Here is a 21,701-nt window from a genome sequence, read left to right on the forward strand (position 1 = left end):
TACGTTACCTTTTCCTTATAATTCCTTGTATGTATGTGGCTTTAATACTTTTTCCATACAAAACCATTTGGTTTCAAACCTGGCCTTATTAATTAGTTGCCTTTGACCGTTTCTTAGGTAAAATTTACAGCCTAATTTGACCTGATCTAAGGCTGCTCAGCTTAGCCCTGCACAAGGAGAATTGTTGAGGAAAAGCTTTTTAAAGAAAATTGCCCCTTTTTCTCAGATACAGATGAATTAAGATGTGAATCTGCAAGAAACGATCATGCATAAAGAAGTGTTCATGCATCGATAAATCAGACAAAACTCTTAAATTGCATAAGGGGAAAAGGGGAAAAAAAAGAAGTCCTGAGCAAGTCTGTTGATGCAGATTTTAAGGCGTAATTGTAATAATATATTACTAATTCCAGATGAAAAGTAGATAGAACACAGCAGGAAAGTTGATTGCTAATGATTGTTTTAATACAGCTATGTGATGGCTTTATCTAAAAAAGAGATTATTCTTACAAAATTGTCTCCAGTGCTATGAATAATTCTTCTTTGTTAATAGCATTTTAAATAATCTTTAACGTGTAAGAAATCAATTTCTCATTATTTAATGTTTTATTTAACACAAGCACTTTGTACAAGTTTGATTTCTTCAGCTTAATTTCATTATCTGGCTCTTGGCCAGATGAGTAAACAAAAGGAACATATTGGAGGGGAATCTTGTTGGCTAAAAATTAATGAACTCCTGCATTTTTCTTGCCTTGAAATTATTGAATTTTTATGATCTAGTTTCCCTTTAAATGTGTCCTATGAGTTTCTAACATCCAGCTGAGAAAAGGAGGTTCATAATAAGTATTTCATAACAATCTTTTATTTTAAGGAAAGGTCCCATTAGAAGACAGAATGGAGTTTGATGTTAGGCAAGGTACTTACTTAGATCTCAAGCTACCTTGGACTCTTCTGTTGTATTGTCTCCCAGAGGTTATATTTTAGATTTAAAAGTTGTGCAAAACTTTATTTAATGAAAAATTTCTTTAAAGAAAGAAAATTATGTTTGAATCAAATCTGTTGTGAGTTGGCATCACATAATCCAAAGCAACTAGTCAAAAAAGATTGCTGACCGTACCGTACCAGTGTGGTGTCTTCACTTTATGTGCATTCACCTGATTTATGTCTCTCTAAATTCTTAATTGTTGGGAAAAATGTCAGTTTTTACTATCAATTTTATCCTTGTGCTGAGTAACAGAGGGTTTTTTAGCAATATTTGGTGTCAGTAGTGTACATCATGCTCTCAGTGCATATTACCAGGCTTCATTTCTTTCGGTTCTCTTCTCCACTCAAATCACTAATGATTATTTCTAAGAGCATTTTAAAAGGCACAAAGCTAAGGCTTGACGTTTTTTTCTTAGATTGGATAATGTTGAAAACATTAATTATGCGAAGTCATAGCCTAATCTGCCTGTGTTGAGCTTATACTGTTGCACCTTTCACAAAGTTTTGATGACTGATGGCTTTTCAACACTGAAAAACACGATCCCTGTGCCTTGCGTTGGCTGCTAAAGCAGCTTTTTGTTGGAGGGGCCTGGAGGAGAGAGAAGAAAAGGAAACCTGGACGGGTTTAATGAAGAACTGACTGAGTGAGGATTGTTCACACTCTTTTAGACAATAAAGCTGATGTATTTGAAGTCACCACTTAGTAAATGAAACCAGAGAAAACCTACCGAGTCTTACGATGTCTTTAAGCTAGGCTGCTAGAGCAAGTGTTACTACTGTAATGTAACAGTAAAGGACACAATTTGCTGCCTATTCTTGACTTTGAAATTGCAATTTTCATACTGGAATTCATACCATTAATACTGTTCATTTATGGGAGTTGTATTTTATCCCTTGCTCCAGAGATCGGACACGCGTATGCTGTGTTGAGTAACCCGGAAAAGCGAAAGCAGTACGACCTGACGGGCAGCGAAGAGCAGACCTGCAGCCACCCAAGCAATGGCAGATTCAACTTCCACAGAGGCTGTGAGGCAGATATCACTCCAGAGGATCTATTCAACATGTTTTTTGGAGGGGCCTTTCCAACAGGTATTGGTATAACCATCGGGATACTGCACAGAGCGACATCAGAGTTTGTGACATTATAAAACAGTAAAATTACTCCAACCCGCCTTGGGCCCCAACTTGTCAGGCTGCATCACAGTTTATTTTGCCCCAAGTGTTGCTAAACCCCAAAAATGTGAACTCAGTTCTTTGAGGGGTGATTCTGCAGTACGTGAAATAACAAACCAGTTGTCTTGGTGCTTAAATATTTCTTTTAAACAACTTTGAAATTGTAAGATATCTTAAAGTTGAGTTACTTTATATTTTTTACGTTACTTAAATGTGGATATTTCTTTCCTTAGGTAGTGTACATTCATTTTCTAACGGTCGTGCTGGCTACAGTCACCCTAATCAGCACCATCAGAGCGGGCATGAGCGGGAAGAAGAGAGGGGTGATGTATGTTTAAGCACCATTGTCTTTAAACTGTGGATTGTGAAATTTGCTGGTAGTGGCTTTCAGTGATGTGATTGTGCTCTGTGCTGTAGAGGAGGATTTGTACGTGCCAGTTACGTATTTTTAAACTTTGGCAGGTCTTACTGATGGTAAATAGACACACAAATTCGAAACTGTAATAGCCTGGGTTTGTAAATCTATTGTTGTATATCACTAGCTTACTAGTGACTGGTAGTATTAGCCTAAATAGACAACTGGTTCTTGTCACTAATCCTTGTATGCGTTTAAAAATCATTTAGGCCGAGGAATAAATTGTACTTAAGGCTCAGTATTCATATATATGAATTATATATAGTTGTGCATAATTACGTATCACTGCATAGACGAGGCCAAATCACGGCATACAATGTAACTGAATCCAGCTGTTAATTTGATTGTGGTACGTGCCAACCTGTCAACTCCTGCAGTCCGAGCACTCTGTGAATATTGTGTATGCATTGGAAAGTTAAGATAACATCACAGCGTTGGCAGCTTTGTGGTTTTAGTTTTCCCAGCAGCTTTTGACACTTAAGGCAGAAAGTCATGCTAAGCATTAAATCTTGTCAAATTTACCTGTTTACCGATGCTCTTTATGAAATACCTGAATCTATTTTGTTCCTTAGGGAGGCTTCTCTATGTTCATTCAGCTGATGCCTATTATTGTGTTGATCCTCGTCTCCTTGTTGAGCCAGCTGATGGTATCGAACCCTCCTTATGCCTTATACCCAAGATCGTAAGTAATGCTTAATTACATCAGCTTCAAACACGAGGTGGGATATTGGAATCACCCTCTCCCGCTTAGAAGCGTTTAGAGAGGCTTCCGTTAGTTGGTCCTTGATTTCCCACAGTGAGGGAAGTGAGCAAAGGTATAGATGAAGCAGAAATGAAGCATAACAAAACTTCAGAGTTATGTACTAAGAGCATCCTGTGAGAATGTTGCGGAGAAAAGAGGTCAGCGATACCTGGAGTTCGGGGGGTCTTCTAATACAAGGCAGTGGGTCCATGCAACGTAAAGGCATTGGCATCTCCAGCAGATTTAATAAAATCCTCAAACCTGCTAAGGCTCGTTATTCTTTTAGGAGTCATCTGTGCTTGTAGCAAGTGAAGTATTTGAAAGCAGCTTTCTCATCTGTAGTGGTAGTAAATTCGACGAATCCAGACGCCGGCATAAGCTCTTTGATCGAACGGGCGGGCCGGGCGAGAGTAAGGAGTCTAATTCAATGTGAATTTACCATCCGTACTCTTTAATGAACTCTTAAACAACACTGAATATCAATGTCCCCGAGACCACGTTTTTTCCAAGCCTTATATACTCTATACCAAAAGGCCATGCGGCAAGTGCAGGCTACAATTGGTTACACTCACAGTCACTCATCCCCCCCACTATGGTGATTGGCTGCAGGGCACTGTTCACAGACTGTTCATGCGCAGCGGCAACGCCCCTCCTGCAGCCTGGGTCGAGGGCAGAGCAGCTTCTGTTTACTTTCCTTTTGTCTCTGGTGTCTCAGGGAAATCCTTCCATGTAGCACAGCCGCATCAAGCCCTGGCTTGTTCACAGCACACAGCCAGAGACTCTCCACAATTCCTCCTTTTTTTTTTTCTTTTTGGACAAGCCAGGATTGATTAGCTGTGTGTTCTAATCCTTTTTTGATATGTGATAAAAAACAACTTATACATAACATATAAATAACAACAACAATCAACGTAAACAGTGCACTTTGCAATAAACCTGAGGTATTCCATTGCCGTTTAAATATCGCAATGGATTGATTAAACAAATTCCAAGAACTTTGGTTTAAAGATACTCAACTTATAACAAACGACGTGCTGGGTGTTGATAAACTTACTCAAGAGGTAGTGGTGTTTAAAGATCTACTTATATAACTATAGTACGCATACATGTCACAGCTAAATCAATGCAAAGGTTACACCTCACTCTGTGACCTCCGAAGGTTCTGCTGCAGGGAGTTGACTTGGTTGAGTTTGTTTCAACTCCGGCTTTACTGCTCGGCTTGGAACCCACAATGGACCTTGATCTGTGGAGAGACACAATATACCCTCTACCATTAAAAATAACAGGTACTGGTCCCTTCCACAATCCAGTGGTGGGATCACGATATCTCACCATGAATTCCGGTAAAGTGTTTTTCCTTCCTAGTCTGATCTGATAATGATGAATGATCACAGGAGGCTCCTCATGATCTCCAGTTAGACATAAATAATTCAAGGTAAACAACACCTTTGCTAAACGCTGTTGACAATCTAACTCTTCCTGCTTCTGTTTGCTCAAATACCCTTTAATCATTTGATGTGCTCTCTCGATGATTCCTTGGCCTGTTGGGGAATGAGGTATACCTGTAACGTGTTTCACTCCCCATTTCATTAGAAAAGTTCTAACTTTCTGGCTAACATAGGCAGGGCCATTGTCTGTCTTAATCTTTTCTGGGACACCCATTACAGCAAAACAAGCTGTGAGATGTTTACATACATGTAGTGCTTTTTCTCCTGGTAAAGCAGTAGCCCATATCATTTTTGAAAAAGTATCAATTGTGACATGCACATATTTAAGTCTTCCAAATTCTGGCACATGTGTCACATCCATTTGCCATACTTCTAAGGCTTTTAAACCTCGAGGATTGACACCGATTCCTATACCTAACATCTGGCTTCCACACTGAGGACATGCCTGTACAATACTTCTTGCTTCATTTAAAGTTAAATCGAATTGTCTTTGGAGACCTCTGGCATTCTGATGAAAGCTCTCATGACTTTGTCTCGCTTGTTGGAATTTATCTGTTGGAGGCATGTGCTGTACTGAACTTACTAAACTATCTGCAATTTGATTTCCTTCACCTAGACCAAGATTCCATTGATGACTGCGGATGTGAATCACACAACAGGGTTCTTTTCTTTGATTTAAAATAGCTCTCAATTGTACAAACAATTTTCCTAATCGAGGATTATTCGATTGTCTTAACAGGGCATTTTCCATTCTGGGTATTACACCTGCTACATACAAAGAATCTGTGACAACATTTAAAGCAAATTTCAGCCAATTATTTAAGGCCCATATTACTGCTGTGAGCTCTAAAGTCTGCAATGAATCCTCTTTTGAACCTTCAATTAAATGCTGTTTCCATTGACTATTCTCTTGCCAGACACATGCTGCCTGGTGTCTTTGTTTTCCTGCATCTGTATATACTGTAAGGCCTTCAACAGGTTTTGCTTTTACTTTGCTTCTCTCTAACCACTGATTTGTTCTAAGGAATTGCCATAGTTTACCTTTTGGTTGTCGTGAATGTACCTTGCCTATAAATCCTAATAATGCATTCTGTATAGGCATCGAATGTCTCAGCCACCATTCTAAATCGGCTCAATTTATCGGAATACTGATGTCATCTGGTTCCTGACCGCTAATTTCTAGTATTCGAGATCTTCCTTTTCGAATCAATTCTCCAATTGCTTCTGGTCTCGTTTGAATACTGAATTTTGGTTGGACACTAAGAAAAATCCACTCTAATAATTGCAAATCATTTTCTGTTTTCAATCTGACAGTGGCACAAAAGGAAGAATCTGTAGCAACATCTATGGGGAATTCCCCGTTTTTGTTTTGCCACTGGCAGATGATTGCACACGGATGTTCTAGAGTGCTAATAAGGAGGGAAATTGGTCGATCAGAAAGTCTTCGGCTAGACCAATTTGTCTGTACTTTTTGTATAATATCAGAAAGACATTTGAGATGCACGGACTCTAAGCTTATTTTCTTAGCTGGATCACCTCCTTTTAGAAGTGAAGTAAGAGGTGCTATATCATTGTTAGTAATGCCTACGCAATTTCTAATCCATTGTATGTCCCCTAATAATTTTTGGACATCATTTAATGTCTGTAAATCAGTATGTAATTCAATTTTTTGTGGACGAATCTGTGCATCACAAATGGACCAACCAAGGTATTTCCAAGGTGCAGACTTTTGAACTTTCTCTGGAGCTATGACCAACCCCTTTTCTTTGAGTTTGATTGTAATTTGGACTATGGAACTTTCTGTGAACTCAGCTTGTTGACAGAACAGAATATCATCCATATAATGATAAATAATTGTTTGTTTCCATGATGCACGAATAGGTTGAAGTGCCCATGCAACATACATTTGGCACAGTGTAGGAGAATTTTTCATACCTTGCGGTAGCACTACCCACTCATACCTTTTAGCTGGTTCCGCTTTGTTTACTGAAGGCAGTGTAAATGCAAAACGCTGTGTATCTTGCTCATGTAAAGGAATGGTAAAGAAACAATCCTTTAAATCTATAATTAGAATATGCCAATTTTCTGGTAACATTACAGGTGATGGTAATCCAGGCTGTAAAGCACCCATGGCTTGCATTTGATCATTTACCTTTCGCAAGTCATGTAATAATCGCCACTTTCCACTCTTTTTTGGTATTACAAAAATTGGGGTATTCCATGGACTAGTAGAAAGCTTGATATGGCCTGCAACTAATTGCTCTTCTACTAATTCACGTGCCTTTTGCAGTCACTCTTCTGTTAATGGCCACTGGTCAACCCAAACTGGGCTATCTGTTAACCAGGTCAATGGAGGGTTGGGCAACTGCTTTCCAGTGACCACTAAGGAAAAGGTGAAGTAGTTAACACGGCACCAAGTTGCCCCAAGACATCACGGCCAATAAGCGCCTCAAGGCTGCTTGGCAATTCCATTACATACACCCTAAGGGTAACACATTGACCTTCAGGGAAACTAATCGAAATGGGATCAACACTTATATTTGGAGTAGTTTGACCCCCTACTCCAGCTACAGTGGAAGAGATTGATTTTTGAAGTTTCCAATTTCGTGGCCATTTGAATTGACTAATGATGGAGACATCAGCTCCAGTATCAAGCATTGCATTTACATCTACAACAACAGTAGAATCAGACTGAAATAGTTGCACACGTAACATGGGACGCTGAGTCATTGATGAGGTGAAGCAAACTGCAGGACCTGTCGATCCAAATCCTTTATCACGCCTTTCTGTTGAGGATGCTGGAGGGACTCCTGGAAGCATTGGTAGGCAGTTTTCCAGTGCTACTACCTGAGCTATTCTACTCCCAGAAGGAATAAAAATTGGCGGATGCAGAGTGTAGGCCAGGATTTGAACAGTTCCTGTGAAATCTGCATCAATTATACCTGGTATTACTATAAGACCTTTGATACTAGCAGAAGAACGGCCAATCAATAGGCCTCCAATGAGACTATCTTGTCGAAATAAAGGTCCTTTAGCATTAGTTGGTATTCTATGAATTGCAGTATTGGTCAATGTTATATCTACTGCTGTCTCCACATCAACTCCGAGGCTTCCTGCGGTGCTTGGCTTGTTGAGGTGAAAGAAGCCTGGTTCACGGTTGGTCGCTGATTGTGATACAGGTTCGGAGATGTTCTTTGTGTCCGGTAGCTGCTGAACGTATACCATAGTTTGTGATTATTTGTTTTGCTTGTTGCAAAATTTTCCAGTCATGTGGTTCCCATACCGCTGTCTGAGTGTTCATATTTTGAATTACCGGTAGGGCTAATTTTGCTGGAGACCAATCACCTTCTAGGATGGCATCTTTGATGACCCCTGACCATCTGCCACGTCGGGGCTGCGGCTGGTCAGTAGAATCTATAGGCACCTTTGATTGCATTGTTTGTGAAGGGCAAGCTGGTTTTTGAAACTCAATTTGTTCCTTATTTTTCTCTACATTTGACACTCTTAAGTTGTTCAAGCTTGTTGGTAATGACTTGCAGTAACTGCTCTACTGCTTGGGGTGAGCCCAATGATGTAGGAGGAGGCTCACAAAAAACTTCCGCGGGTGCTTGCGGAGGCAAAGTTTGAGGCGGCCCCGGCCCTGGCGGCGGCGGTCCGGCCGGTCCGGGCCCGGTCCCCACGCTTTTCTCGGAGGGAGGTGGGGCGTCCGGCTCGGGGCAGGCCAGAGGCGGAGCGGTAGGAGGAAGGCGGCACTCAGGGCCTCCCACATCCGCCTTCTTGGCACATTGCCCCAGAGACTCGGAGGGGGAAACTTCCGGTCCTTTGTTTACGAGCTGCAAAGTTTCTAATCCGCGTTGCAGATCGGATTGAAAGTATTGGCTGAGCCGGGACCCCGCGACCACCCCGAACGGCAGGCAGACCCCACAGAGTAGCCCACAGGCCCCTCTTTTCTTTTGGACAAGTTTTATCAGTCCAGGTTTGTTCTGGGACAAGCGCCTCCGCGGCTCTTAGGGCGGCACGTTGTTCCGATTTCATAATTTCTAATGATTCTAATACGGTTTTCCACAATTCTCTCACAGCTTTAATTTCTTTCTCTTCTTCCCCTCTGATAGTTTTGTCCCACATAGTGTCCGCCACTGATCTCCATTCCGTTGGGGAAAACAAAAGTGGAACTTTTCGAAAGTGTCCCCACTTCTGAGCTAAAAAAATCAATGTGATTAGCTTTTCCTGTGACGATTCAATACCTCTCTTAGAGAGAATAGTCGTCAGCAGTGCCGCGGCTGTTTCAATATCCATTATCTTATCAGCACGATCTTAACGTAGGATGCGAGTGGCCAGCTCGACAGGTGTTTTGATATCGGACTAAGCACACTATCCCACACCCCGGCTTGGCTCCGTTTTTATGAACGCTGCTCACCGCAGTAATGTCGATCCGGAGCGTTATGCTTTGCTAACGATCCATCCTCTGCTACCAATTGTAGTGGTAGTAAATTCGACGAATCCAGACGCCGGCATAAGCTCTTTGATCGAACGGGCGGGCCGGGCGAGAGTAAGGAGTCTAATTCAATGTGAATTTACCATCCGTACTCTTTAATGAACTCTTAAACAACACTGAATATCAATGTCCCCGAGACCACGTTTTTTCCAAGCCTTATATACTCTATACCAAAAGGCCATGCGGCAAGTGCAGGCTACAATTGGTTACACTCACAGTCACTCATCCCCCCCACTATGGTGATTGGCTGCAGGGCACTGTTCACAGACTGTTCATGCGCAGCGGCAACGCCCCTCCTGCAGCCTGGGTCGAGGGCAGAGCAGCTTCTGTTTACTTTCCTTTTGTCTCTGGTGTCTCAGGGAAATCCTTCCGTGTAGCACAGCCGCATCAAGCCCTGGCTTGTTCACAGCACACAGCCAGAGACTCTCCACACTCATCCTTATGTAAGTTTTGAACTAGATGAGGGCTGGGGAAATTGTCTGTTCTTTGCTTCTTTCCAGGTGATGGTAAAATAGTTTATCTTCATTTTTCAGCACGGAATTCTACTAGTGAAACTCACCTGGTTTGTACAGTAGGATATATAAACCTTATTTTCTCGAGAGAAATACAGAACTTTAATCAAGCATGCAAGTAGGCTTAACCAACTCACCACAACTGCTTTAAAAGGCCTTAGTTCCTTACAGAGCTCTCAGCCCCACAACAGAAAGGTTTTTCTCCTCTCTTATTTTTCAGAGCTCTTTATTTCCAGTGTGGTGTCTTTCCCTCCTGCAACTAAGCTGTAACGATGCTTATAAACGCTTCTCTGCCAACATGTTTGAATATCTTTGATATTCAATCCACAGAATGCCAGCAGGAAAATGGATTTGTCAGGGCTGGTAGACAACACTTTAGAATGGAGATGCCAGTATTGGGTTGCTACAGAATAGTGACCTCTTTGTTCCTTCTGTTGAGTTTGAATGTAATTTTCTATTAACAAAGCTTATATTTAACTAAAGAGGTATGAAACAAGTCAAGTGTTTTACTGAAGTGTTGATTTGGTCTTTTGGTTTTCGTTGTTTTTTTGCAAGATCAAAGGTTTAAGCAGCAGTAGTTGAACGTTTAGGTAAATGTAGTAATTCTATTCTCTGCCAGATTATATAGCCATTCATTGCATTACTTGCCTTGAAATGGCAAATTCAGTGATGTGCTGTTCTTCTGGAATAGCAATGTTTTTTTAAAAGTGTATTTGTAGTGCAAAAATAAAATCAAATAAATATTTAGTCACTCTTTTCCCCCTCCCTGTTTTTTGCAGAAGTACAGGGCAGACCATAAAAATGCAGACAGAAAACTTGCACGTCGTTTATTATGTCAACAAGGACTTTAGAAATGAATACAAAGGAGCCTCATTACAGAAAGTGGAAAAGAGTGTGGAAGAGGATTACGTGTCCAACATTCGTAATAATTGTTGGAAGGAGAGGCAACAAAGTAAGTTTGGTAATACGTGTAATTTCATGCACGCACGCATTCTTCATTCAGGAAAGAATGAAGTGCTTGTATTATTCAAATATCCGAATAAGAAAGCAAGTGTAGGGTTTCCTGCTGTTTCTCACTTCTAAAAGTGTCCCCAGTGTCACTTAATTTCTGTGTTTTACTCGGTGACCTAAAAACCATCTGCAAATCATCAGCAATTTTAACCCGCTTCTCAGAAACTTGAACACTACAGTGAATTGCTAATGAGAAAGAAATTGCTCTAAGTTAAGGATGAAAGCTATGAATTCTAATATCTTCTACATTATTTTCTCATGGCAATACTTCATTTCTCTAAGTGCTTTTATGTAGATAAATAAAAAGCTTACATAGGTGTTTCTGGAGAAGGAAAAAACTAATCTGCCTTGGACCACCGTACATACAAATGCCGCTTTTCCAAAGCATGTGCTGTAAAACTGCATAAGCTGTAAATCAGTGCTTAATCTTTTGCTAATGCTGAGTCATTGTTCTTCCCGGGCTTGGTACTTTGGCTCTATCAGACCTCAGAAACAGGTTTGTTGGGTTTTTTTTTAGTTTACCATCTGTTTAATTTAATATTATACAAGGAGCTATTTTCTCTCAGAAGCCTAAAATTCAGTGTGAAAGCACGAGAGTGCTGAATAGCGTCAGGAAAGAACTGTGGGCAGAAACCTGTGCCGCTGGGTCACACGTACACAAGAGAAACACCCAGTACATTGGGAGACAACTTTGAGATGAGTGCCAAGAGTACTACGTTTGATCAGGACAATTTTCCCCAGATTTTTCAAATAGAGCAAAACCATCAGAGAATTTTTGGGTAAAATTCATAAGCAAATATACAGAAACTTGTATTTTTCCAGCCAGGTTGTTCTTCCATCTTGAAAAGTTTGAATATTTATTGCTACTATTAATGAAATCAATACCTAATTTTTCAGCTACAAGATGAATCATTAGTAATCTTATAATAAAACAGTTTACAAAAATGATTGTGCTTGTTAACAAAAAATGAAAGACAAGATATAATCCAGCACAATAAAAAAGCACATATTCTTTATACATTTTTTCAGCAAAGTGTAGATCTGGAAGGATATTTTGCTTTTTTTGAGCAATTTGTTACACTTAGATTTACTGACATGACATGTTTGTGTCTCCTGTAACATATTTACTGTGTAAATACCTTTGAAAATTTTTAGTTGATAAGTAATTTCTATCTGGGGATGAAAAGAGGAGAAAGAACACCCTTCCCATTTTTCAGCATTTATTCCTGATACAACCACTTTAAGCCTGATCGGAGTCCTGGACAACGCAAAGAGGCCCACGATTCCATATGTACATGTTTAGTGGGAAAAATGTGATTACTAGAGAAACATGTCACCCCGATATAAAGCAAAAGAATAACCCAAAGGTGGTGACTGCCGTGTTGTTTGCTATTTGCAATTTCTCAGGTTGTGAAAACTACCCAAATTGATTTTGAGAAAGCGGCCCCTAATAGATTTTTCTCTATTTATAGAAACAGCTGATTTTGCAGGTTTAAGGATTCAAAATACCTGTTGTGTGTTTGATCTCCTTGACACTCACAATCTTTCCAGCGCTGATTGACATTTAAGCATGCCTCGCTAATCCATTCTGAGCTGAAGGGCTGACAAATATTTCACAAAATTAAAACGTTCAGCAACGTCAAGCTGTTGAGCTCCAGTATAACACAGAGAGGTCTTTCATTAATGCCTCTGAGCAGCGGCCGTCTGAAGCAGCATGAGTCGAAGTAATGGGCTTAATATTCAGAGTGGATTTTTGGGCACAAACAAGATGCTGGAGCCGTCAATAACACGCACAATCACTGAGCGTGGCCTATGTTTGTATTGTTTAATGGGGTCTGGCATGAGTTTTTTTGTTTGGTTGGGTTTTTTTAAATCAGAGACAGCTCTGAGCAGGAATGTATCATGTGCGGAGTATGGCGTTTCTAACCTGAAAAATCTCTCTTCTCTTTTGTTCGTTAAAGAATCAGATTTACTTTATGCAGCAAAAGTGTATCGGGATGACCGTCTCCGAAAGAAAGCAGACTCCATGGCCATGGACAACTGCAAAGAACTAGAACGGCTGACCAGCCTCTATCGAGGAGGATGAACTACAATTATAGACATACATCTTTACATATGCCCTTATCTCTTGTAAATTAAGAAGAGATTTAGTTTCACCATGAATGCTGGAGAAGAGGGGTGGATGTAAAACTCTACTGTGTAGCTGTTTCCAGAAACCTTATGCTGAAATATCATTTAATGGCTTCTTTACCTACTGTGAAATATAGGTAACTTTAATTGTCTAGATTTTACTTCAAAGCTTCTGTGAATTCTTTCAGCAGAGAGAATAGCCCAGAAAGGATGCTATACTTGTAGAGACTTAGTCATAGTGGTTCTCCTCTAACATATTTGCCATGTAAATATCTGTGGAAAGAACACTGTGTATATATGAGTTAAATTACTTTCTATTTAAAATCTCAGAAATTTAGTTCCATACAACATTTTGTCTCACTGATGGAATAAATAGTATGATTACATCACTCCTATTCAGATGTCAAGTGTGTGGAGTTGGAATAAGAATTTTTAATATTTTATCTCTATGTAAAATCTTCTAGGTTTACCAGCTTAGAGGAATTTGGTATTTTTAAATATAACGGCATATATTCCTAAATATCTGTTTGGGTCTATTGATCTGGTGTAGAGTAGCAGTTCGCTGTTGTAGTTTTTAGCGTTTCTAAGCAATGCTGAGAAGACTAAGAACTACACTGATCTCTTTTCAAAGTAAATATTTGCACACGCTGTACAGACCATTATACGCATTGCTTTTAGTACTTTCAACAGTTTACAGCAGCTCTACCGTTTGGTATTCCAGTGGTAGTAAGTCCATACGTATGGCTGACTGTACAGACCATTATATGCGTTGCTTTTAGTACTTTCAACAGTTTACAGCAGCTCTACCGTTTGGTATTCCAGTAGTAGTAAATCCATACATATGGCTGACATGCATCCATAGCTTCCTTAATTTCGCTGGAAAGGTAAAGGAAAACATGCAATAGTAAAATCCTAAAGCTCAACAAAGAAAAGGCAACCTAATTTTTTTCCTAAGAGGCTTCCATTTTCATACTATTTTCTTATTTCAAGCTAAGTCCCAATCAATGGGCACCATAAGCGGAACAGGGAGATATTGCTAAGGACTATGTGCCTTTTTGCCAACTGTTTAAATGCTTCGCTAGTTCGCAGTGCGCTCCTCCGGTATCATAGTCCGGCGCTGGGGGGTGTGCGCTTCTCTGGACCAGAACTTTGCTGCACTGATCTCCGAGGAAGGAGCAAACGCACCTGCGAGGTCACGTAACCGGTACGTAGGCACACCTGCTGCTGCAGAGGTGTTGTGAAGCGGCTGAGTACAATGTACTCAATCAGAAGTGGGTTACAAATGTTTTGAGGTTCAGTAGCTGATGTTTTTACATTTTAACAGGACAATGTTTCTTGTGTTTGAAAATGCTGGGCGGCTCGTAATAAGAGCGGTATTTTTTTTGCTTGAGAAAACTGCTGTCTTTGAACAAAACTATTGGTTTATGTGAAGCCAGATTTTCCTCCTGAATTGAAATTTTAAGTACTTGACTGACTTCATTGGGACTGCTTCTAATTTAGAGCAGGGTTTGACTTTAGAAATGCACTAAATGCTTTAAGTGACCCAGAAATCATTTTGCATTCATACCTTTTCTGAACTGTCCTCGATTGAACTGGCGCGACACGAGAGTCGAGCGGCTCAACCAGCGTTCAGGGTGGACATCAAAGCCTGGTGAATGATGCAGAGCTAAAAGCTGCTGAAACAAAACAAAACAGGTTGCTGTACTGGGTGTCCTTACGAAGATGACAGGAAAAATGTGAAGTAGTGATGGAAAGGCACCCAATTGTTTGAAGTTTGCAATAGAAATTTATGGAGAAAACGTGATTCCCTGGATTTTGTAACTGTCCAGAATGTATTGTAATTATACTAATGAAAGCAAACTATCAAAGTACGTGTTGGTACTCCTGTGTCTTCTTAATAGGAGAAAATTATTCCAAAGGCTTTCACAAGTACTTAGACCTTCTCATTCAGAAATGAGTCTGAGCTTGCAGGCGATCTTTTAGTTAAGAAGAAAAAGGATGTATAATGTATAATGGAGCTGTGTTATGTTGGTTCAACTGCCGTCAGGATCTTTACAAACAAATAACGCAGTTATAGCTGCATCCTATGGCAACACAGACATCCCAGGAGTTTAAAAGTGAGATGCAGAACACTATTATTTCCTGTAGTATAAAGATTAACCTGCTCCAAATATGGCCTGAAAACATTGCTTTAATGTTCCACGTGGGTTTTTCTTTCCTTGGGATTGATACTTGGGATAGTCTGAAGGTTTTTTTCTTCAAAAATGTCATTGTTTCCCCTGGTTTCATTGAAAGAATCTGGGAAGTCCAGTGCAAATTTTCTTGTGAGGAAGATGCTAATTGAAGAGGTTGGAGCACTTGAATCTTCTCGAATGACCTTTCTTCAGAAGGTGAAGTTATCATTAAAATAAGTTCATGTTTATGTTAAACATGATTAAATTTGACTTTTAATAAACAGTCCTGATTCTTCTATAAGTTTGCAAGAAAAGGCTGAACATTATAATCACTAAAATGTCGCAGATGCTTTTAAATAGGGAGCGCCGACAAGGTTAAATTCCATACATTTTAAATATAATTTTGCAATGAACGCTGTAAAAGGCTTAAAATGAGAGGGCGAGAGCAGAGTTTAAGGTTGGTTGTTCCAGAAATGTCATTGATTCCCCTAAACAGTTGTTCTTTGTTCTGGAAAATGTAATAGTCAGATTTCTCTGTATTTTTAGAAATAAAATACATGTAGTTATGTTGTTATCCATTATGAAACTGGAGACAAAATTCCCATTAATATTAGCAATACAGGAGCCATCTTATAGATACTTCTGCACGGCTTTTAGCCAGTGTTGCAGGGAAACAAGTAAAATCCATCACCGAGCATCAGACCTATAGTTTTCGGTTTTAAAGTCGCATTTTTAAACATCTTTTTGTGTGCGTGGTAGAGGGTATTTTAATAAATTGGCTAAGGTTGTCCCTCAGAATGCTGCCTAAGCAAAACTTTCAGGTGCTCAGCAGGCGTTTAGACACAAAGCGCTGTGACCTGCTCAGCAGAATCGGGTTTTAAATCGGGTTTTAAAGCGGCTTTAAAACCAGCCCAGTGACCAGCCGGGCGGGGCGGGGAAGCGCTTCCGGTCCGGCCGGGCTGCGCTGTCATGTGACAGAGGCTTAAAGGGGAAGCGGCGGAGCCGTGCGGGTGGGCGCTTAGGTTGGGGGCTCTGGGTAGCGACTCCCCCCCCCCACCCAGGTACGACGGTGGTCTCGCCCCAACCGTTCTTCCTTCCCGGGGCGGGTGGGGGTGGCTTGTACCACTGCGGCTAGGCGGGGGGAGGCGCCCCCCCACACTACGCCGTTCCCCTCCTTCGAGGGGCAGCTGACCGGGCGCCCTCTCGTCTCGCAGGCCCGCGGAGGTGGCGGAGCGCCGGCAGGGCCCCAGCCATGGCCGATGTAAGTGCGGGGGCTTGGGGCGCGGGCGGAGGCCTGTGGGGAGGCTGGGGCGGAAGGAAGGGGGAGCCGCCCGCTGTGGGAACGCGTAACGAGCCGCCGTCTCTGCCCGCAGGACCTGAAGAGGTTTCTGTACAAGAAGCTGCCGAGGTCAGTGGTGCGGGGCGGCGGGGCCTGCCGGGCTCTTTATGGGGGGGCGGGGGGGGGCGGCTCTTTTTGTTGATTAAACGAGCTGGAAGTGAAGGCAGCTCAGCCTGGCAGGGGCTCCTTTGGGAAGAACTGAAGTTCCGCCATGGGGAGTGAGCAAAACATCCCTCCTGACACGGCTGATCGTCCGGGATCACCCCCTCAAACAGCCACGGACTGGGTTGTGTGTGAATACAGCGAACCGGGCGCTTGTTACGTGAGAACAACGTTCAAGGGCTCTTCCTTGAGAGATTACATTTGATTAGTAGTTATTTCTGAAGTGGAAAGTTCCGTGTGTTCTTCTCTATATTTATTTTCTTCTCTATATTTATTTATTTTCTTCTCTATATTTATTTTCTTCTCTATATTTTAGTCTCTATATTTTCTTCTTCTTCTCTATATTTTCTTCTGTATTTAATTCCTTCTCTATTTTCTTCTATATTTCTGTATATGTCTTCTATATTTCTATCTATTTTTCTATATTCTTATTGTATATTTCTTTTTCTGCTGCTCCAAGAAACCACCTGTACCAAACAGTCCAAGTCCATTTCAGTAAAATATTAGTTTGGTGAACACGTCAAATTTTTCCATATCCCCCCTCCCCCGCCTTTAATTATTTGTTCAAAATAATCTTTGCTATGAGTTATTCTGGTTTTAAAACGGTCTCTCCGTCTTTTCACAGTGTTGAAGGTCTTCATGCTATTGTGGTCTCAGACAGAGACGGCGTCCCTGTTATCAAAGGTAACTTCAACTTCTTACTGTGCCCTGCGACCGAAATCCTGATTGAACAGCAGAGGGTGGACAAGTACAACAGAATCTTCTCTGGTTACGCCCAATACCTGAATATCTGAAGTTGAGGAATTCAATTAGATTTCTGTTTTAAGTTCAGTAGTTGGCTCTGTACCTCTTTGAATTTATCCTTTTATTTGTGTGTGTGCAGTGTCCTCAATAATTGCAGGTGACAAGTTTTCCTTGGTGAATAGTGTTGGACTGGTTGCATCTTCAGGTCACTCGCAGCCTGATACAAAGTCCTAGAGAGAGCTTATCGGTGTTTTGTTGACTTGGCTGGTCTGTACTCAGAAGCAATTGCATCCAACATTTATACTTTTTTTTTCCTTTTTGTATTGTAATTTTTATCCTATCTCTGCAGTCTTTGTTTAAGATGTTTTAATGTTGTGGGTAAACTAGTTTAAGAGTACTGAAGACTACTGTTTCAAGTCCTGCAGGTTTATTTTTTAATGTCCCAAAGTATTTAAACACCTAGCAGAACTTGCACATCCTCATCTGTTTTCATTCAGGGGACTTGGTGACAGCAATGAATTCAAAAGCTGGAGCTGGTGCGAAGAGCAAGGGGCGCAGAACCGAAGTGCCCTCAGCACAGGCTGAATATCGTAAAGGAAAAGCCTATTTCTTACGTGTGCTAGGGAGAACGCTGGTAAAATGAGCACTAGTCATGTACAGAATATTAAGTGATGTATAGCTCTTGAAGATTGTCCTGTACTTGTTGCGGAAGCGTCTAAGATGTGTTATGGTTCCCCAGCACCAAGCTGGATAAGGAGCTGTGATACAGCCAGACATATCATGTAAAAATACTTTCTTGTTTTATTCCAGTTGCCAATGATAATGCTCCAGAACATGCACTGCGACCTGGCTTTCTGTCCACCTTTGCCCTTGCCACAGATCAGGGCAGTAAACTAGGACTTTCTAAAAACAAAAGCATCATCTGCTATTACAATACGTACCAGGTGAGTAACTTCTATGTGGCCTGAGCTGTTCTGAGCAAGGGAGAGGTGACTTAAACTCTTCTGGATTTCCACTTCGCTGCTATTTAAGTATTTTTGTTCTAGTTCTTATATTGCTTACATGGCCAAGCTAAACTTTTGCACTGTTTGTCAAGCTTCTCTTACATTTCTCAAAACAGAAATGTACTGGTTGAAAAGGGTGAACTTTTTCTGCACGGGTAGTAATCAGGAATTTGCAGCAGGTACTGCTCATCTGGCCTTCAGGATGTTACAAAGGATTTATGTTCTCTTACAAACAATATTGTTTATAATTAGTGACTCTTAAATTTAAATAAGCACATGCAGCCTACTTCATTGCTCCTCTTGCTGCTAGTATGACTTTGAGGTAAGAAAGCTTTGAAATACCACTCACATTTTTTACAAACTGGTTATTTGTGTCCTGAAATCCACCGTCTACTAAGTTTCTTCTCCTTATCAAGTTCTAGGGGTCTTGAGATCTTTTTATTATGACTACAGTAAACTTACCAACTGTTTAGTCCACAGTATCTAGTTTGTTTGCAAAACAAATGGGTGAATGAGTTAGTTGACACATATTGGGTACATTGCTCTGCTTCTCTTGGTGTTAGCAGCTTACTGTCATGCTCAAGGTTCCAGTTTCCTGTTAATGGAAGAAGAGGTACTGCTGTACACAGAATAGCGTTTTAAAACAACAAAACCTGCCTGCTCTCTTGTTACCATGCTCTCCACAGGGTGTTCTGGAGTGATTACAGGTGAATGATGCCGCAGGACACAGGGCAACACCAGGCTTTCCACGTGCAGCTCCCTGTACTGTGGTGTGAGTTCTGTTGATGTTTTTAGCTGTGAATTGTATGAAGTAGATCACACAGAGAAGTCCTAGAGCCGCAGAATGTTAGGGATTGGAAGGGATGAATTTGTGTGCTGGAGCTCTGACATCCAACATGTGTTAGCTGCTGGCTGAACACTGTTCTCTCTCCTTGCAGGTGGTGCAGTTCAACCGCTTACCTTTGGTAGTAAGCTTCATTGCCAGCAGCAACGCCAATACTGGTATGTGTTAATGCGTGTTTTAAATAGTGCAGTGTTTTAATGCCTGGGTGTTTAAATAATTGAAAATCAATTGCCCAAATTTACATCAAGGAATATTAACTTTGCTCCTGCTATGAATTTTGTCAGTGTATTGTGGAGGGGAGAAGTGAAAGTATGAGTGAAAATTCGTAGATATTTGTAGGTGACTTGCTGAAGTTGTTCTGTTAGAAATATATTTCTCCTGTGTTTAACCTTACCCTTTGCTGTGTGAGAGTGTTCACTGCACCAGCAGTTATTGTACTGTACAAACCAGTTGTTTGGTCTCTTTCTGTCAGTTCCAAGTTATGTTCTGCAGTAACATGCAGCTTCTCAGTTCTGTGGGATGGGGAAATCCTTCACCAGGGCACCTGGGCTTGCTCGTTGAGGGCGTTGGTTAATGAGAGCTGGAGCAAAAGGGATTTGATTCTCACACAGCTGTGTGTGCCTCAGCAGCTGCAGGAAGCAGCAGAGTGATAGTGGAAGCAAGCAGCACCGTGGAGAGCTGCGTTACAGGGCTGTGCTCGTGTTGGAGCTGGGGGCTGCAGGCACCCTCCCTCAGGGTGCTGCCCACCATTCATAGAATCACAGAATCATTTCGGTTGGAAGAGACCCTCAGGATCAGCGAGTCCAACCTTGTTGTAACTGAACTCAGCACTAACCCATGTCCCTAAGAACCTCGTCTAAAAGCCTTTTAAACTCTTCCAGGGATGGTGACTCCACCACTGCCCTGGGCAGCCTGTTCCAATGCCCGACAACCCTTCCTGTGAAGAATTTTTTCCTAATATCCAATCTAAACCTCCCCTGGCACAACCTGAGGCCATTTCCTCTTGTCCCATCACTTGGGAGCAGAGCCCAACCCCTCCATGCTCCAAGCTCCTTTCAGGCAGTTGCAGACAGCGATCAGGTCTCCCCTCAGCTCCTGTTCTCAGGCTGAACAGCCCCAGCTGCTCCTCCCGTGGAGGGTGAGAAGCTCAAGTGAAAGATTTTGTGTTTTGGAGAGCACTGCCTGTGACTCGGAAGTAGAGGGAGTGGTGTGGTTTGGAGAGAAGCTTCTCGGTCATGTCGTTTGATGGGATGTTGTCTCTTCTCTTTCCAGGGCTGATTGTGAGTTTGGAGAAGGAGCTCACGCCCCTGTTTGAAGAACTGAGGCAGGTTGTTGAAGTTTCTTAACCTGATGGTCTAGCCGGAGTGCAGCATCCCTCTGCAGCCCAGTGGACAGAAAGATTCAATAATCCTCAGTCAAATAACACGTCTCGGAAGAAGTACCACAGCTCCTTAGTATACTAAGTAAGAGTAAATTGTACATAGTACTGAATCTGAAATGATCTACTAGTGTGTTGTAGGTGGATGTTACTTTAGGCCATGCTTCTTGTATTGTGCAGTACTGGAGAGACCACCGGAATAGCTCCCATGGAGTTTAGCTCAGCCAGCTGAGCCAGATGTGCATGATGCTCAAACGAGCAACCCACAGATCTCTTGCTTTACAGGGAACCAGGCACGTGTGGGCTTTATCCTCAGGCCAGCTACTACTACATGTCGGAAAGCAGATGAGTTGTATGGTGTTCTGAAAGATGTGGTTGAAGGAGTATTGTGAGAGCAAGTTTACAAGCAGTGATGTGTTGGTACAATCAATAAATATCTCAGCTTTCTTATGTGGGTGATACTTTGGCAAGGGAATGCTACTACTCTGGATGCTAGCTGCATCCTGCTTCCATTAAGAAGAAAGCTATTTCTATGAAAGCTGTTGCTTTAGGGGTTTTCCTGATGCCCAGAAAAAAAGCACCCAATAAATATCTCACTTCTTCATGGGTTTTTTGCGTAATATGGTTGTGAAGATCTCATGTCTCATAGTCTTTGTGTGGGTTCATCACTGGTGACACTCTCAGCTCATTTACCCTTAGGTTTTCCTAAGTAAATAAATATAAATAAAATACAGTATTTTTAAATGACAGATCCTGGTTCAGTCTTCTGTTGCACCATAATACTCTGCTGCACTTCAGCTTTTCGGTGGCGAGAACAGGCCTCTTAATGTTTGTAAATGTACAAAATCCAGGAGTTCACAGGCTGAAAACCGACCAGCGTGTCCCTCGATTGGGTGATACGGATACAGAGTCCCGCGTTGGTGCAGAGGTCAGTGCTGACTGCGATCCGCTGTTCCTTTCTGGACCCACCTCATTCTCTTCCTGATGCCTCCAGTGTAGACATCCAGCGCTAAAACCAAGCACCGCTGGTAGAAGGAAGAGCTCTTGGCAGGTTTCTGCCTCAGGCTGGGAAAGAGGGCATCATCCTCCCTTGCTTACACCTTGCCCACCTTCAGCACTGGGCAGGATGAGGGGAAAAGGTGGTGCTGA

General features: G+C 41.7%; 2 protein-coding genes across 3 annotated transcripts in view; both read left to right on the top strand.

Moving 5' to 3' along the window:
* Positions 1–13,427, top strand: part of DNAJB14 (DnaJ heat shock protein family (Hsp40) member B14) — a 28,151-nt gene extending 14,724 nt beyond the window's left edge. For both annotated transcript variants that reach the window (XM_065836308.2, XM_071808242.1), the window contains 5 exons: positions 1,885–2,070; positions 2,388–2,482; positions 3,142–3,251; positions 10,546–10,718; positions 12,739–13,427. In XM_065836308.2, the coding sequence (XP_065692380.2) occupies positions 1,885–2,070; positions 2,388–2,482; positions 3,142–3,251; positions 10,546–10,718; positions 12,739–12,863 (689 nt within the window). In that variant the 3' untranslated portion in view covers positions 12,864–13,427. The remainder of the gene's footprint in view (positions 1–1,884; positions 2,071–2,387; positions 2,483–3,141; positions 3,252–10,545; positions 10,719–12,738) is intronic.
* Positions 13,428–16,044: 2,617 nt separating this feature from the next.
* Positions 16,045–21,301, top strand: LAMTOR3 (late endosomal/lysosomal adaptor, MAPK and MTOR activator 3). Its single transcript, XM_071808243.1, has 6 exons — positions 16,045–16,342; positions 16,455–16,489; positions 17,208–17,266; positions 18,137–18,270; positions 19,269–19,332; positions 20,447–21,301. The coding sequence occupies exons 1-6, from the start codon at positions 16,334–16,336 to the stop codon at positions 20,518–20,520; spliced, it is 375 nt and encodes a 124-aa protein (XP_071664344.1). The 5' UTR covers positions 16,045–16,333; the 3' UTR covers positions 20,521–21,301.
* The last annotated feature ends 400 nt before the right edge of the window (positions 21,302–21,701 follow it).

This window comes from Patagioenas fasciata, chromosome 4 (genome assembly GCF_037038585.1).
Source record: "Patagioenas fasciata isolate bPatFas1 chromosome 4, bPatFas1.hap1, whole genome shotgun sequence".
Classification (NCBI taxonomy): Eukaryota; Metazoa; Chordata; class Aves; order Columbiformes; family Columbidae; genus Patagioenas; species Patagioenas fasciata.